General features: G+C 36.7%; 1 protein-coding gene across 1 annotated transcript in view; it reads right to left on the bottom strand.

Annotated features, from left to right (window-relative positions):
• SVEP1 (sushi, von Willebrand factor type A, EGF and pentraxin domain containing 1) overlaps nucleotides 1-18,044 on the bottom strand; it is a 136,483-nt gene that overhangs the window by 15,743 nt on the left and 102,696 nt on the right. The window contains exons 37-41 of the mRNA XM_016130010.2: nucleotides 15,689-16,361; nucleotides 11,249-14,034; nucleotides 8,871-9,096; nucleotides 7,202-7,357; nucleotides 2,063-2,126 (exon numbers count right to left, since the gene is read on the bottom strand). Coding sequence (XP_015985496.2) covers nucleotides 2,063-2,126; nucleotides 7,202-7,357; nucleotides 8,871-9,096; nucleotides 11,249-14,034; nucleotides 15,689-16,361 — 3,905 coding nt within the window. The remainder of the gene's footprint in view (nucleotides 1-2,062; nucleotides 2,127-7,201; nucleotides 7,358-8,870; nucleotides 9,097-11,248; nucleotides 14,035-15,688; nucleotides 16,362-18,044) is intronic.

Here is an 18,044-nt window from a genome sequence, read left to right as displayed (position 1 = left end):
TGCTGATGCTCACTCAAAATTGAGAGCCACTGGAGTAGATGCTAAGTGACTTCTTTGGGCTTCTTTCAGCCCCGTGAGTACGGGGGACCATGGACCTTACTTTCCTTCGGCTGTACCTTGGAACCAACCGGGAGCTTTAAAAATGTACAGATGCAGGTTCCCACCCTCAGAGATTCTGACCTAACTGATACAGGGTGCAGAAAGGGCAAGGAATTTTCCAGAGCTCCCCAGGATATTCCAACGTGTGGAGGCTAAAAACCACACGTCCCAGGCAGTGCTTTCAAACTTCATGTGCCTAGGGATCATCTAGGGATCTTGTTAAAATGCTATTTTTTTTGATTCAAGGGGATTAGGGTGTGGCCTGAAATTCTGCATTTCTAACAAGACCCCCCACCAGCTGCTGCTGGTCCGTGGGCCACACTTTGAGAAACACCAGTGTAGGGAATCCCAACTTGAACAAGCTTCCCTGAAATCTGATGGATACAGATAACATCAATATCCTTAATAATTTAGTAAATATTATATACGGATCTTTCAAATTAGGTCATTCAGTAGAAATACCTTTTCCCATCTGAAATATTTATATTCTTTTTATATGCCCAGGAAAAAAAGTGCACAATAAAATATAGTGCACGATAAAAAAAAGTGCACAATAAAATATCCATAGTTTTTATCCCTGAGTGGTGGCATTAAAACTATTTTCCTTTTGCTTATTTGTGCTTTCTAATGTTTTATGAAGAATCTATATCACTTATTCAATTATTACTAAGAGAAAGAAAAGAAAGAAAATAATAGGATTCAAATAGAGCTTTTTTATTACTATCTTCCATTTTAGAGACAGCGACCATACTAACTATTGCCATTGTTATTTGAATAAAACGTGCTGAAACTGAAACTATCCCTTCCCATTTCCTACGCAGATGTATACATTTCTTTTTCATTTTCCACTCTCCTCTTCTAAATGTACATTCACACACTCTTTGATCATGAACAATTGAGATAAAAAATGCTATTATCAGGAATGCCCAATGACTCCTTCCTGTGCCTTGAGATGTTACTCAATGTTTTTAAAAATATTCATCTATATAATATTTCTGCTAGTTTTTTAGAACTAAAAGGTCATATACCCTTCATTGAGTTTCAACCATACCGTATTTCTTAAAAGACATAAGATTTCTGTGTACATAAAATTCACTCATTAATCTATCCCAGAAGATATGGTTGAAACAACAGTGAACAAAGACTCATGAACCTCGAGCCCCAGGGCCAGCTCTGTCATCAAGTTAATTTATGATACTGGGCAGGTCACTTCACTCCCTTCTAGTCCCATTTACTCATTTAGCAAGATAAATAAATTCTGCTCATCTAGTCCAGCTAGATTGTCTGAAAGTTTGCTTAGACTAGATTATCTAACAGGCTCTTTCTAGTTTAAAAATTTGATGACTCCTCCAGGATTATTAAAAAAAAATTTTTTTTTTAAGTTTTCCACTTTGATTGATTTGTAACTATTATATCTAAATACACAGTCTTTAGAGGAATCATATGGGCCATATATTGGAATAAAGTCATGAGAATTAACTCACATCTTGCTAAATGCACTTGGTTCCTCATAAAATTAGTTAATGTAAAATTTCATAAAAAACATGAATATTCACTTATTTGACATATGTGCCAACATCACTTTAAGATGTCAGTTTTGGCCAGTACTGTCACCAAAAAGCAACAGCTCTAAGCGTTCTAATTTATTAATTATTTGAGAGTAAAAACCCAAAATGCAAATAAAAATAACTAGTTTCTAAACAAAATGTTCACCATTGCAAAATCAGTCAGTCATCTTGTGTTTTACTGCAATTTAATCATTAACCTCAACTATAGTTTTTGATTTTTTTATTGGTTTGGCATCCTTAAACAAAAGCCCATTAAAAGTTCTCATATAGCTTACGAAGTCTTTTTTTTTTTTTTTTTTTTTTTTACAAAACTGGTTTATAAAGACAATGTGGTCACATTGTTATTCTGTGTCCTCAGTACCATTTTCAGAACTGCTAAGAGCCATTTGACTTACTTTTGCACGCTGCTACCCCGCCACTCCACTGTCTGTTCTTCTGACAGAAACGTTCCCTGTCCCCCTGTGAATCAATTAAAAAATGGTCACTGACAAGCTCATAACTCTACAATAAAAAGATAATAAGGGAATGCGGAGTAATCCTAGCTGTGAACTTGAAACTGTCGAAATTGAAATGCTAAATAAATCCATTGAGTAAATATAGTTTAAGGGGTAGTTTTAGACTTTTGAAAATGTTCTCATCATATTACTTCAAAAGTCATACTCTGGCTGGCTAGTGTAATTAAGGTGTAGACTTTGTTTCACTTTCTATTTAAATGACAACTAGTTATAAGCATAGTAAAGCCTGAAGAATGTGCTTGAAATATCAAAGAGGTATATTTGCTTAGTATATTTTAAAAATATTTTGAGTTGAACTTATTTTTCAATACCTGAGAGGTATAGCAAAGAATAATTTTTTTTTTTTACACATTTGAACATGAAACATGCCAAGATATCTTATTGATAGGAGGCTTGAATTTTTCAACAATGCAACTTATCCATTAAAGATAACCTTATCCTATTAAAGGCCCATACATTTAAAATTTTAAACATTTTAGGTAAAATCTTTCCACAATTTACTTCCTTGCCTTCTGAAATAGAGTAAAATGAATATAATTTACTTAAAAATTTATTTATAATTATTTAGCTGAATATACTTTTTGCATAACATCTCATTACCCTTGGGGGCTGTACAGACTGTTTGACCCTATAGTCATTACAGGATTATATAGGTTGATTTCTGGATATAACTTCTATGAGTCTTTGCACATAGGTTGATTTCTGGATATAACTTCTATGAGTCTTTGCTGCTTCTTTCTTTCTTGTTTATCTTTTATAGTAATCATGAGTGTTCCTAATACTAACTCTTTTCTAACATATGGAATAATAAACAAGATAAATAAAATTTGTACCATGATGTATTTAAAAAGATCAGGTTCTAAGTAATGTATTAAGGGGCTTGACTCTAAATGAAATGTATGAACTTTATCATATAGATTTTGTCACATCTTTTTCACCGTTCAGAGCCCTTTGGATATCTCATTGTCTTGAAATTGTGTCCCAAATTAGCAAGATGCCTAAAAAGAAACTATTGCCTCTACTTTGTTTTTTATCTGGATTGACTGATGTCTTTAACCCTTATTCTTCTAGTCAAAGATATTTTCTTTGAGCTTTCAGGTTAATTACTGATAAATCTTTACCTGTAAAAATTCCATTGATTTTGATGGGAGGATACTGTCCTGACTTTTCGAGAAAATAATTCATTCTATAAAATCTAATACTTCTTAAAAACATGTATTCATTGTTTTCCTATTGAAAAACCAACGTGTTCATTATAGAAAGTTTGGAAAACATAAAAGAAAAATATAAATTTCCCTAGGATTCTTCCTCCAGAGATAAACACTGTCAATCTTTGCTATACTTTTTCAATGCTTATATACTTATGTATGTACAGGAAAGTATAGCATTCTATTTTGTGAATTATTTTTTATTAATTTTGAGGAAGTATATAGCAAACCATAAAAACCATCTCCCCCAACTATCTGGATTTTTCCAGAGTGGACTATACTCAAGTAGTTAATTTTAATTAATAGTTTAGTATTTTTCCCAATACTATTTTTTCTTTGTTTTCTTTCTTCTAATGATTTGAATAATACTCTGGTTTGACTATGTTGATTTTTTTTTTCAGCAAAAATTCAAATAAACCTATTTTCTGTAATTGTTGATGTAAAAAAAAAAAAATCAAACACCAATTTGTAGGCTCCCTTCTCAGGAAAGTGCAAAATTTTATCATGTTTTTCCTTCTTTCTTTTCCTTTTTGTCCCTTTACATATCTTGTTTTTGATGAATTACGCTGGGGTTTAGATCCAGGTTTAGCATTGTTATTCTTTTTGACCTACTGTATCTGCTTGATCAACAGTTAGGTTAGTTATACTAAGTTTTAGAATCGTAGCAACTACTATGTTGCTCACTAGCAGCAATTTTATAACATGACTGTCTCATCATTGAGTTTTTTATTTTTATTTATTCCTCAGTTGCCTGTACTAATTTTAATTTCAAGAAGATTGAATATTTCGTAAAATTTTTGAGATGTACACGGCTCAAAAAAGTTGTAAACTTTACATATGAATGACAACTGATCTACATAGTAGAATAATTTAAGATGATTTATAGCAGTTGTCTTAATTGTTTTGTCCAATTTTGGTAATAATACAAACATGGGATGTGATAATGACTACCCTATAATGAGCTCAGACAATGCATAAAGGGCCATACTCACCACTTATTTCTTTTATCTACAGCTCTTCCAGTACCTGTAAAAGTGGTTATCTAATTTTCTATTATAGACAAGATGAAAGAGGCTCAGAGAGTTTCCATTGGTTCCTGACACCTTTCATCCAGGAATAGTGGAGAGGCCTTAAGGAGGTCTGCCAGGACCAACTCCTTAACCACTTTCCTAGCCACTGACCTTTGGTATCTGGGGTACCTGTCAAAAATGCAATTCCCCAGACCCTATTTGGTTCAGAAGGCCTCAGCCTAGGAATACACACTCCTTTTTACAACTTCTCAGATAATTCTCAAGCAACTGGTTCATAGACCACACTTTGAGAAACACTGAGCAATATCTCAGAGCAGTGGTTCTCAATCCTGGCTAAACGTTAGAATCAACTGTGGAACTTTTAATAAGAGACTGTTGCCCCAGACCCAACCAACAGAGATACTGAATTAATTAGTCTGGGGTAAGAACAGACATTTGTATTATTTAAAATGCTGTCTTATGGAAAATTTTAAACACATGAAAAATGTAACAGTAGAGAAGACAGTATAACAAACTCCCACGTAGCCATTATCTGGTTTACACGATTAACTCAAGGCCGACCTTGTTTTGTCTAAGCCCCACCTCTTTCCCATGACCCCGTATTATTTTGAAGCAAATCCCAGACATCATTTATCAGTAATTATTTCAGTATGCATCTCTGAAAGATAAGGGCTCTTAAAAATTACAACCGCAATAACATTATCATACCTTAAAGCAAGTATTCCAGGATACTAACGAAATGTCCAGTTACTGCTCAAATTCCCAATTATTGCATAAATGCTATAATTTATATTTTTATAGTTCACTTGTATCTGAACCAAAATAAGGTCCACACGGTTTATATAGCTCTAATATCGCTCTTTAAATCTCTAGGTTGCTTTTCTATTTCCTCCCCTCTTACTTTGTTGATTTATTTGTTTCAGAAAACAGAAAACTGGGTCATTTGTTCTGTGAATATTTCCATAGAGAGAATTTTGCTGATTGCCTCGCTATAGTGTCACTGAACTTGTTCCTCTGCCTTTTATACTGATTATTGGAATTAGAGATTTGATGATTCAAATTCAATTTTTCTTTTTTGGCAAGACTTTTTTCATAATGGTGTGTTTATCAACATCAGGAGGCACATAATATCTGGTTGTCTCTATTTTTTTCTGACATCAGTAGCTATGATGGTAACTTAAATCCATTAATTTGTTGAAAACTCTGGGATTTATATTCTATCATTTGTTGCCTGGAATACTTCTATAAAGGGTAAGAGGAATCTTCCCATCCTTCACTATTTGGTTATCTGGCTGTCCAGGTAGCATCGAAAGGACAATTCTTGCCCTTTCATTGTCTGTTTTTAGAGTAATGAGTTTGTTCATGAGCATCCTCTAATAGTTATCAACTAATGATTTTTAGCATTGCTAAGAAGCTAGGATCATTCATGACATGTTTGATGTGTTTCAGTCCACTGAAGTCATTTACCCTAAAATGGTCTCTTCTTGGCTTGCAAGAGCCTTATCCACTTGGCATCTCAGTCTTTTTAATATGTAATCTTTGATAGGTTCTCTGCTATTTCATGTGTCAAGATTTTTTAGGCTAATTGTTTACAATTCTTGTCCCAGATCTAGAATTGGTTATTTCTGCAAGTAACTGGACATCGATGTATTTTTTCAGTTTCTTAGGTAATTCAAACATGTAACTTAGAGTGAACCAATGCACCTCTGTTGATTTTTTAGTTAATACCAGGATGTTTCCAAAATGTTTACAGTAAATTATCTACTTCCTCCAATTTAAAAACTCATTAGTTTGCTACATATTTGTTTTAATTTTATACCACTTTCCGTCTTACCAAATTGCAAGATTAAGTACTGTCACAAGAAGAACAACTGAGTTTCAAAAACAGGAAAACTCTCCAATTGCAATCCACCATTATATTATTCTTTTTTTTTTTCAATCTTTTGAAGAATTTAAACAAGATCCATATAAGCCTTGTTCCAGTTTTCATGGGCTATCTTATGATAATTCTTTGATTGCATGGTCAGAAAATAGAATGTACTATACAAATTTAACAGACACTGGCAATGAATACTTCTACAAAACCTACATTTAAATACCATTACAATAATACAAATAGGGAAGAGGGTCCTGAGAAACCAGATGACATTAGGTAATGTAAAACAGTCTCTTAAGTTTTGAGTGTGATAACATCATCATGCTTTCTGCAAAGATGATTACAGCTTTCCCACCAAAGTAAATGGGGAAACCTAGGTGTTATTGATGGGGTTTTAATATTACAAACCAGGAATGGTCATGAGACCTAGCTTGGTATTTGGTTAGAACTGCTATGGGGATTTTTTAGGGCAGATATGCCATGTGGGAACCCGACATCTCAATCCAGAACTTGACAAGGTATTTGAGCCCTTTGCTTGAAGAAATTCTAGCTTTTCATACCTAAATCCCCATGGTCACCTCCCCACACTGATAGATGAACTGCCTTGTTGAAGAGTATGATTAACAGGAGGCTGAAAAACAGGTTTCAATGGCTAATGAAAGTAATAGTATCAGTCTTGTGGCTGGCATACTAACTTCTTCTTTTTCATGGCCTTGATTTTTTTTTAACTGAAGACTTATTTTGCTTATAAGTCATCTCAAATATTTCTTGTCAAGTATTAAGATAAAACATAACAAAGTATAAAAGAATCTTTTAGGAACAAAATGAATTAAACAAATACTAAAATGTTCCCAAGCAGATCAGAAAAACAAATAAATTCTGGTTAAACAGTTTGTTCACTTACCTCTAATTCATAGCCAGGTTCACACTGATAAATAACAGTGCTCTCAAAGCTGTATTTACTGCCAACCACAAATCCATGTTCTGGACTTTCAGGTTTCCCACAAGAAACTGGACTGCAAGACTCATCAGAAAACGGCGGCTCCCAGGTGCCATCAAGCTAAATAACAAATTATAAGTTATATTTAGGAATTGATACATATGAATGAAGAAGTCTGTATTTATTGAGTGTAACAGTGAAGGTCAGGGTCACACTATGTATATAGAAAGTAATGAGGATTGTCCACAATAAATTACTGATTCAGAAAAAAAGAGCGTAGTCATTGGTATGGCAGGTCCTTCAGGGCCCACGAGGGGCCACCCAGCCATCCACACACCCAACCTGGAGGAGCTCTCAGAGAACACTGAGTTGATTCCCGTAAGCATTCTGAGACTCTGCTTGATTCAGACAGCTCAGGGTCTTTGAAAAAGTTTCCCCTCAAACTACTTCACCTGTAAATCGAAAAAGGAACATCGAGAACTATACCAATATTGAGAGCATGGTAACTTTGACAGTCATCTGACCTGTTCCCTGTGATGTTTCTGTTTTTAGGTTTGGCAGCAACCAATGATTGAGTACGCATGATTTATAAATGGAAAACTAAGAGGAGGAAGAGATAGTTCTTGAGTCCCAACATATGGCAGGCATGTACTAGACGCTTCATTACGTAATCCTTTCAAAGATAGATTTGAAAAGAAAAAGAAAAAGAAAACAAGATGGAGGAATATAAGGTCATAGAGCCTAAACATATTTGAGATGAAGTTCAAAGGTATGTTTAAAGTAAAAGCCATTCTATACCATGCAGCATTTCTCCTCTTTCAGCTCCTGCTCTGCCACTGCGCCTCCCTCCCTGCCCCCCCCCCCGCCCCGCCCCGCCCCACACTAACCACAGCAAAAGAAGCATGTATCAACAGCTCAATTTGTTTTTCTTTCTCTGGTACATCTTACAGAAGCTAGGAGAAGGGGGTGTGCTAGGGAGGCTGGCTGTCTGTGGTGCTGATTTAGGCTCTTTCCTCCATTATGTACATAATTTTTCGCACTAACCATATGCTTTGTTATACACACTTTTTTTTTCAAATTAGGAAACTGAAGCTCAGAAATTTTAAGTACTTTTCTTATTAAAGTGACACAAATAGCAAGTAACAGAGGCAGAAGCTGACTCCAATTTCCTGTTTCTGCAACCGTTGGTCTTTCTACTAAAACTGGAAACATTTTGTATTATGAGGGCTCATTTCTATACAGACACTCTTTTGAGCATCTGTGTATAGACCATGTAACCATATGGTTAATTTGTCATGAATATCTTGCTATAGATATTTTAACTTTTTATCTAATTTTATCACTTTTCACCTGTAATTGGCACTTTCTTCATTTAAAAATGGGAATATTGGAAAGAAACATATATTTTATTATTTCTATCAAAAAACTTCTCAAACCCTTTGACAGGATTGGTAACGAGGTATTTTTTTTTCTTTCTCTTTTCAGGACAGTAAGATCTTGCTTGTGTGGTGATTATATATATACACACACATACATATACACATACATTCATTCATTCATTATATATACTATATATAAAAATATATATCAATGAATTACACTTACATGTTCTAATTAAGACAGAGAATCTTACCTGACATGTTGATATGTTAACTCCCTCATAGATGTAACCTTCTGTGCATGACACAGAAACTTGCTTATTTACACTGAAATCATCCTCATGAACAAGTATATGTGTCATGTTTGGTGGCAGAGTACATTTTTTAGGACTGCAGGAGATTCTCTCAGGGAACCAATGGCCATCTTTCTGACAGGTGAATGTATTTATATCTGTATCCATCACATAACCTTCCAAACATCTGCAATAGAAAAGCAAAATTAAATGCCTTAAAGAGAGTACAATACAGTTGGTGATCTATTCTTAGATAAAAATCTGTTATAAGGCTCCATAGACATCTTATTTGCTATATCAAAACTGATTCAAACGTCAGGTGGATGGCATCGCCATGCAAAAATACCAACATGACAACGATAACTAGATCGATCCTTATGTACATTAAGGATTAGCTAAGACTCAAGGTGCTTCAAGTATTGTTGATATTATTTGCCTTCATGGTGGTTAGCAGCATTACTAAATTAATTTTTATTCTAAAAACAACTAACAGTTCAAGAAATTTTAGATAAAGTCCAAAATAGACTCAGATGCCAGTAAGAACACCACATAATTAATATTTATTGGGTATCTATTTTGTGCCAAGCACTGTGCTAAGTCCTTTACATAGGGTATTTCTTTTAATCCTGATTATTAGATATTATCACATAACAGTAGTATGGCTGCTCAAACTCAAGTCAACATGGCTCTTGATAATTTAAAAAAATTTATATTTATTTATTCAGCAAATGTTTACCTATTAGATTTGTCACTATTCTAAGTTTTCTAATAATATTAACTCATTTAATTCTCAAGTCAACTCTGTGAGTAGGTATTATCATTATCTCTATCACATTTTGTAGATGATAAAACTGACACCAGAGAGATTAAATAACTTTCCTAGGAAGTGACAGAGCTGAGATTTCCACCTAGAGCAGGGGTCCCCAACCCTTGGGTTCTGGACCAGTACCAGTCTGTGGCCTGTTAGAAACCAGACCGCACAGCAGGAGGTGAGTAGCAGGCCAGCAAGCGAAGCTTTATCTGCATTTAAAGCCATTCCCCAGTGCTAGAGCTAGCATCACCACCTCAGCTCCCCCTCAGATCATCAGGCATTAGATTCTCAGAGGGCACTGGTCCCTGGTGCCAAAAAGGTTGGGGACCACTGACCTAGAGAATGTGGCTCTAGATTCCATGCTCCTACCCCTATACTACGCAGCTTTTTAAATCAAACCATTTAATTAACTAACATTTATTAGGTGCAAACATATATATTTTTAATTTTACAAATTACAAGCTAGATAGGAGTCAGAGGTTCTGCGAACTTGGAATGATTTTTTTTTTTATCTGCTATTAAGTGAAGATCTGAGAGATGATATAATCAACACACAATGAGGAATAATAATATATAGACAAGTCCTGAGAAGCAGATGATACTGTGACTTGACAAGACATCTGATAAACCAACATCCAAATAAAAATTTAAAAACGCATTTCAAAAGCAAGGAATAATTTTTTCTTCTTAGTGCATGATCCACTACTCTTGCTTTCTTATCATTGACGATCCTCCTTGGGTCTATTTCTTATTGAAATTAAGAGAAAATGAAGGTAGTGTTAAAATGTCCACAACAGACATGTTTAAGAAGGGTTGTTGAATTATGAATAAAATATAAGAAGCCAATATGTGAAGGAAAATCCATAATTGCTTCAGAGATGTGAATAAAATCTAGATTGGTTTAAAGGGTGAAATATATTTGAATATTATGAATATTTATTCCAATAAAATTTAATTTATAAATTTATTATATATTTCTAATCTTTTTAAATAATGCACTTTAATAAAAAACTTTCTAGCAAAAATCATAATTTGTGCATTAAATGCTTAGTTTGCCCAGCTAGCATAAGTTGGAAGTTCCCTTAACGATATCTCCCCCATTTACATTGATTTTTTAACTGAATTCTTCAGCTTTTGCCTTATTTCCTCAACATTTGCATGTATGAATATAACCATAAAGAAATATCATAAAGAAACTTACCAGCATGATGTTTAAAAAGAGCCTTATGATTTAAGACATATTAAATCTAGCTAAAGGATCTTACTGTTTCATGGAGCTCAACAGAATCTGATAATCATGATAATTATATTAGGAATTACAACCTGAAAATGTAGAAATTTATTTTTACACTCAATGGGTTCCTATATAATTGTGGGTAGAATAAAGCTAAGTATTAAAAGCTTCAGGTTTTGGAGAGCAGTCCAGGGATGGTGTTTTCTTCCCAATTAGCTACACTTTGATCAATTACTTTTTCATTTTACAACTCTCCTGCCTGCACCCCTTGGAGTCTTAGAGCCACGGTCTTACCTGAGTTCCACTTTACTTTCATAGGTGTATGTCTCTCCAGTTGCTACTGCATTGGCAACAGATGGTGGAGGTCCACAGGACAGGGGCTGACAGACTGGATAAGGCTGGCTCCACGTCCGTTTCTCTGTACAAATCAGATCTGGACTGCCTTGTACGACATACCCAGATCTGCAGCTGTAAGTTATCACATTTTCCTCCAAAGAGTCACTCTCACTGATGAATGCATTTGGTATTGTTGGAGGAGAACCACAAGACGTGTGTTCACAGTGTGGGAAGCCAGAGCTCCACTGGCCATCGGCTTCACAGGTGATTTCAGAAAGTCCCATGAGCTTGAAGCCTTTGAAGCACCGAATCTGAGTTGCCTTTCCACAACCAAAATCTGTCCCATTGACGGCTCCATTTTGAATTACTGGTGTGGAACACCGACAAGGCAAGCAGGAAGGTGGGCTGCCACTCCAGGAGCCATTGGAGAGGCACCTTCTTGAAGGATTTCCGTGGAGCTTATAACCAGGAAAGCACTGATACTGTATATTCCCTCCATGATAAAAGGAAAATCCATTAGGGAAGTCATTGGCAAGATCTTCGGGAGGTCCACAGTTAGCTGGTTTACAGAGAGGAAACTCTGCATCCCAGTTCCCATCTGATTGACAAGTAAGTTTTGGAGCACCATGCAACAAGTAGCCCTCCTGACAGTGGAACAACACTTCCTTCCCAAAGCCATAGTCCAGTCCATCCATCATACCATTTGCCACCTGTGGTGGGGTGGCACATCTGACAGGCACACAGTTGGGAGTGGTTCCACTCCAACTTCCGTCAGCAAGACAAACACGGCTCCTGGCTCCCTCAAGTAAGAACCCTACATTGCAAGTATACTCTACCTCTTTTTGGAATGTATACTCATCTCCTTTCACATGGCCATTGGCTAAGACTGGAGGTGAACCACAGTCTACAGGAATGCAAAGTGGCTCATTCCCATCCCAATTTTTATTTTCTTGGCATGTTCTCATCTCAGGGCCATTCAACACATACCCAGGATTACACTCGTAGTACAATGCACTTAGGTATGTGTAATTGCTTCCTTTGATGGAGCCATTCATAACTGGATTTGGTTTTTTGCATGAAATGGCCTCACAGTGTGGGGAAGCACCACTCCACTCTTTATTCTGTAGACAAAGCCTTATGTTGGAGCCTACCAGAATGTGTCCGGGTTTGCAGCTATACTGTACAGCACTGCCCATGGTAGTCTCTGTAAAACGCAAAAAGCCATTTTTAGGAGCAACAGGCAAGTCACACTCAATTGAAATGCAGGAAGGTGCACTGCCATTCCAAGTTCCATCTTCCTGGCAGATCAGCACAGGGTTCCCCAAAAGTTCATATCCCGGATTACAGGAGTACGAAACCATGGTGCCATACGGAAAGTTTGCGGAATGTGTAGCAGGAGTTGAGTTTTCCCATGTTTTAGTTACTGCTCCCAGGTGATGAGGAGGGTGAGGAGTCAGATATGGAACTTCCATCATGTCTTCCTCTTGGTCTAAATATCCCTGACCATCTTTGATCTTAGTACAGTCTCCAAAATCAATGTGAGGAGGGAGACCACAGTCTATGAGTACACAGGTTGGGACAGGGCTTGACCATCCCGACTCTTCACAGGTCTGCATGGCATGACCAGCCACCTGAAATCCAGGGAGGCAGCTGTAGATGATCATGGCACCATAGCTGTAATCTGCACCTTCTACAAAACCATTTTCAATGGATTGTGGGGGATTACAGTGGATGGCATCGCAAGATGGGACATCCACATCCCAATCGCCTGTCTCTAAACAGGTCAAGGCTTTGGCACCTTCAAGCCTGAAGCCTTGATCACAGGAGAATGTAATGGTTTGTCCATAGTGTAGGTTTGTGTAAGAAAATTTGCCATTCAAAATCTCCTTGGGCTTTGGACACTCGATGGGTTTACATGTCGGTTTTCCTCCAAGCCAGTGACCATTTTCTCCACAAAGGGTGGTAGTATTTCCCACTAACTCAAAGCCTGGTTTGCAGGTGTAGAGCGCTGTGCTGAGATAGGCAAGACCTTGCACATCGATGATGCCGTTGGGGATTTCCTCAGGTTGGGGGCATTCTACCGGAACACATTCTGGCAGTGGAGAGCGCCAGGTACCATCGGCTTGGCACAAGGTGGTAGGATCTCCTTTTAGGAAAAAACCATCCACACAAGAATACTTGACAGTACTTCCAAAATGAAGAGTGGATGCAGGAGCAGGGACACCAAAGGAAATTAGGGGAGGTGGAAGGCAAAGAACTAGCTTACAGAAGGGAAAAGAATCATTCCATTGCTGGGATGGCAAGCATTTCAGGACAGAGGGGCCCTGCAGGGCATGCCCTTCTTTACAGGAGAACGTCACCACTCCTATCTCAGTAGTCAACGCCTTCAACACGAGCTGGTTTTCCAGGAGGGGTGGCTCTGGGCACTTGGCGGGCACACACTTTTGATTTGGCTTCTTATTCCATTTGCCAGATTTCTGGCACGTCCAAGAATTATCACCAATAAGCTCATAACCCTCATCACAGAAAAACTGAACCGTGGACCCTACTTCAAAATTGTCTCCTTTCACGTAGCCATTCTGGATTGGGGGAGGTTTTCCACAGCTGAGAGGGACGCACGACAGAGGGGATTCGCTGTGCCAGTGGCGATTGGCTTGGCAGACAAATACAGGACTTCCAACTGACTTATATCCTGGGTTACACCGATATCTCATTTCGCTCTCAAAGATCCTTCCAGTGGTATGCTGCACAACAGGGAGAAAACGATTAAGTACAATTTGTATAACATAATATAATTAACTGAATATATCGAATGGTAAAAACGGACTGAACTAAAATGCCTGCTTTGAAATGAATCAATTAAGACATAAGCAGATAAGGATTTATGTTTTTCCAATATGTCCACCCTATTTTTTTTTAAATAAATGAAAAGAACAGGGGGAAGTCAAATTAGGTAAACCTTACTGCAGAAATGCTAATCACAGGGTTAGCCTGCAAGTAAAAGGCTAATAGTCTCTAAATCGATTGATGAATTGATAAAGCAATCCTGAAAATTATAAATCACTTGGTAAGTTAAAAATATTTTGCTGACAAAAGCAATGGTCTAGCTTGTTGTTTTAACCACAGAAAAGGAAACACATATACATACATTTATTTTCATTAATTTTATTAGATAATAAAAAAAGAGCTAATAAAATATTTTCCATGGATATGTTCTAAGAGTACTATTAGAGTTTAGTTCATTCCTAATATACTTTTTAAAAAATGCTGCTAAAACATAAAGGGGAATATTTCATTTTTTAAACATAAAATTTCATGTTCATGATCTCAAAATTCAAATAAGTGTATAATGACATGTCATTTTCAGGCAGTACAAAAGATGAATCAGTTATGAAATCTTTAAAAGATTACCATGGTTCTCTGTTAGTGATAACAGTGAAGTCCAGCTTCCATGCTGTAATAAACTTCTTGGTACTTGGACATAATTATTTCTTTTATTTACTGATTAATTGCTTGGGTACCCCTGCAGGTAAGTACCATGCCATTATAGACCTAATCTGTATTGTTAGATACTAGATTTCCAAAGTTTACCTAGCACCTAGTAGGAGCTCCAGAAATACATGTTAAATCGATAAATGAAGAAGGTCTCCTTACATATACTGTACATCTTCTGATAGAAAACTAATACATCTGAGAGAAGTCTTTAAAAAAAGACTCTTACTGTTGTTTTGTTGTTGCTTCTGAATATAAAGGAGAAAAGGTGCATGTATGGCTTTTTAAAAAAGTGTTTAATTAGAATACTCTCTATTTAAAATGGCCCTTGATTTGGGGGAATAGATTCTCATTCCTGTTTCCTGATGAACCTAATGAAAACACACATATTATGAAAGCAGGACACATGTGGATCTAACTTACCTTTGTTCATCATGGTAAAATTACCTTCGAACTCACTAAAAGAAGGTTGTAAAAAGTGCATCATAGTGAATAGTTTGTCCTATCTTTTGTCTAAAAATTAGAAATGATAATAGATTTCTCTAGGTTCCATTTAGACCTTGATTTCTATTAAATATAGTATACATCCATCTTGGAATAACTGCTTCTATAAAGCAAAATAGTATTTTATTAAAAATTGGCTTATCTAACAATAGTTAGGGATAAGGTATTGCTACAAAGTACTTCAAATGTCTATATACTGGCAAATGTGGATAGCCAGTATATTAAAAGGATTCATATTTATATCACATTTTCTCCAAATATTCACTACCTATAGATTTAGCTACTTCTGTTTTTTAACAATTAATCTGTTCATTGCCCCTGCTTTTGAATCCTAGGTGAGCCATGCTGGCTGGCCCTGATTAGTGATGAAAGCCATGGATTACTTGCTCATCAGTCCCTTACCTCCAGAAAGCCATTCTCAATCTTAGGCGGTTCATTGCAAGATACAGGGTGGCATGTGGGTATGGGGGTACTCCACTGTCCCATGGCTTCGCAGGTGCTCTTCTTCTCCCCTTTGATGTAGAACCCCTTGTTGCAGCTATAAGCCACCACGGCCCCAAAACTGTAGTTTGATCCACTTGCATAGCCATTCATGATGTTTGGTGGCTCTCCACACCGCACAGGGATGCACTGGATGGACATGGGGGAAGGGTTCCACTGCCCACCTCTCATACATTCAATCTTTGCTGAGGTGTTCAGTACGAAACCTTCCATGCATTTGAAGCTCACAACTGAGCCTGCTGGAAATTTTGCTTTGCTCACAGATTCCAAGATGCTGTAGGAAACAGATGGGGGTTTTTCACAGAAGTGAGCTATACAACGGGGCATGGCCTGACCTTCTGGGGGAACCCACTTGCCCTGGGCATTGCAGAGGAGCTGGGAATTGTCTGCCAGGCTGTAACCATCTGAGCAGTAGTAGAATGCAATGTCTCCAAATAACCGATGGGCAGTCTCTGGAGAGGCGTGTTCCACGTGAGGAGGCTCATCACAAGAGACAGCCAAACACTGCTGGTTACTTCCACTCCACTTGCCATTGGCCAGGCACTCAATGGTGTGAGGTCCAGCAAGGGTGTACCTATGACATTGGAAGGAAAGAAATGATAAGGATAGTACTTGAGAAATGATGTTTGCATTTTCTTATTCTGCTTTCATTTTCTGTCTAACGATAACTTTACTTTTATCTTTATAATAATATTTTCCATTTGAATATTGAGATATTGGTCAGATGCCTTTTGAGATATAGAAATATATCTTGATATTAATCTTAGTGCTCATTCAGAAAGTGAAGTGGATTAAAGGTAATTGCTATTTAAGGAACTCTCAAAATTGTTACACATTTCTTTAAAAATAAAAATGAGTATAATCCTGTCTGACTCAGTTCAAACTTCATCTGTCTTAGATGGCTTCGGCTGGCTGATTTTATCACATCTTTGAAACACTCTCTGATGAGCCATATGTAGCCTGTACATAGCTCATAGTTACATACTTATATTCAATAAACTTTAAAGCAGAGATTATAATTTCAGGCTCCAGTGTTTCCTAAACCTTTAACCATGTGGTTAGTGTTAAAAGCTGTGTTCTGCATATGGCTGTTATTCAACCAGTATGAATAAATTCTGCTTAAAAACTCTCAGTCTTTATTTGTGAAAAAGGCGGTTACCCATCTATGATAGATTGATAATTTGCAAAAATCTTAAAATGCTCTCAAGTGCTCTCTCAATGAGGTAGAATAGTAGGTTATACAGTTTTAGAATAATTATATTCAAGTCATTCCTATTTTCATTCTCACTTTCCTACTGAAGGGAAAGATGACAGAGTTTAAAGTAATGCCTAATACCTGAGACATTACTGATTTATTAGGATCCATTGTGCCATTTATAAAATGCTTCCTTAATTACATAGGACCAGCTCCCTTGTGGCAGAAGCATCTGTCTCCAGAACTTTCCTTATTCCTCAAAACTCTTGAGGACATAAGAACTGTGCTTTGTAATTTGGCAGTACTTTGTTATACCTTGGATCCCCAATCATCTGAAAAATCATCACCAACTAGTGGAAAATCACAGCAAAGTTCTAATGTAATGGAAACTTATAAGTAAATATATATATTTTTTGAATAAATGTAAAGGATGTTTTAGATACTACCCATAGTTTGTTAGTCTCTACACTATTTCTTTCTCTGACCTAAGATCCTAACTTTTTTTTATGACTCTCAGTCAACATTTAGTCCTTCATTGAATAACTTAAGGGCCATACTACGCCAGGCACTTCCTTAGTACACAGATGCAATGCCAATGCGTTTATTTGTTTCCATGTTTGTGTCTGTTCCCCCTCCCCTCTACTACCTGATGCACTGTAGGCCCCTTCACTCATAAAGTGGTTGCTCAAAGGAGAAATGATGGATTCTTCCTGAAGAATGAAAGGGAACAAAAGCTTTTGAGAATTGGGTAATTTTGATAGGTTGTGTTGGCTGATACGTGAAGATGTGGCAGGCACAGATTAACTGGAAGTGGTTTTTGACAGTTCCTTTGACAAGAATCTCGTAAGATTCATCAGACAAAATGTCACTAGAACAGAAGATATTTAAGGAGTTATTAACCATATGTCCCAAAAGTATTGGTTAATAGAAATAAACTAGGTGGGAGTTTCGTATTTTGTAAATGCCACAAAACTCTGTCCTTAGCCCAGACATCCATCGATTTGTAAACAATACATAACTGTAGAAAGAGAAATAGGGTTTTTATAGGCTAGTTCAATGCTT

The sequence above is a fragment of the Rousettus aegyptiacus genome, unplaced genomic scaffold (genome assembly GCF_014176215.1).
Source record: "Rousettus aegyptiacus isolate mRouAeg1 unplaced genomic scaffold, mRouAeg1.p scaffold_m13_p_3, whole genome shotgun sequence".
Lineage (NCBI taxonomy): Eukaryota > Metazoa > Chordata > Mammalia > Chiroptera > Pteropodidae > Rousettus > Rousettus aegyptiacus.
The sequence above is the reverse complement of the archived record's forward strand: the minus strand, read 5'-3'. Positions and strand labels throughout refer to the sequence as shown.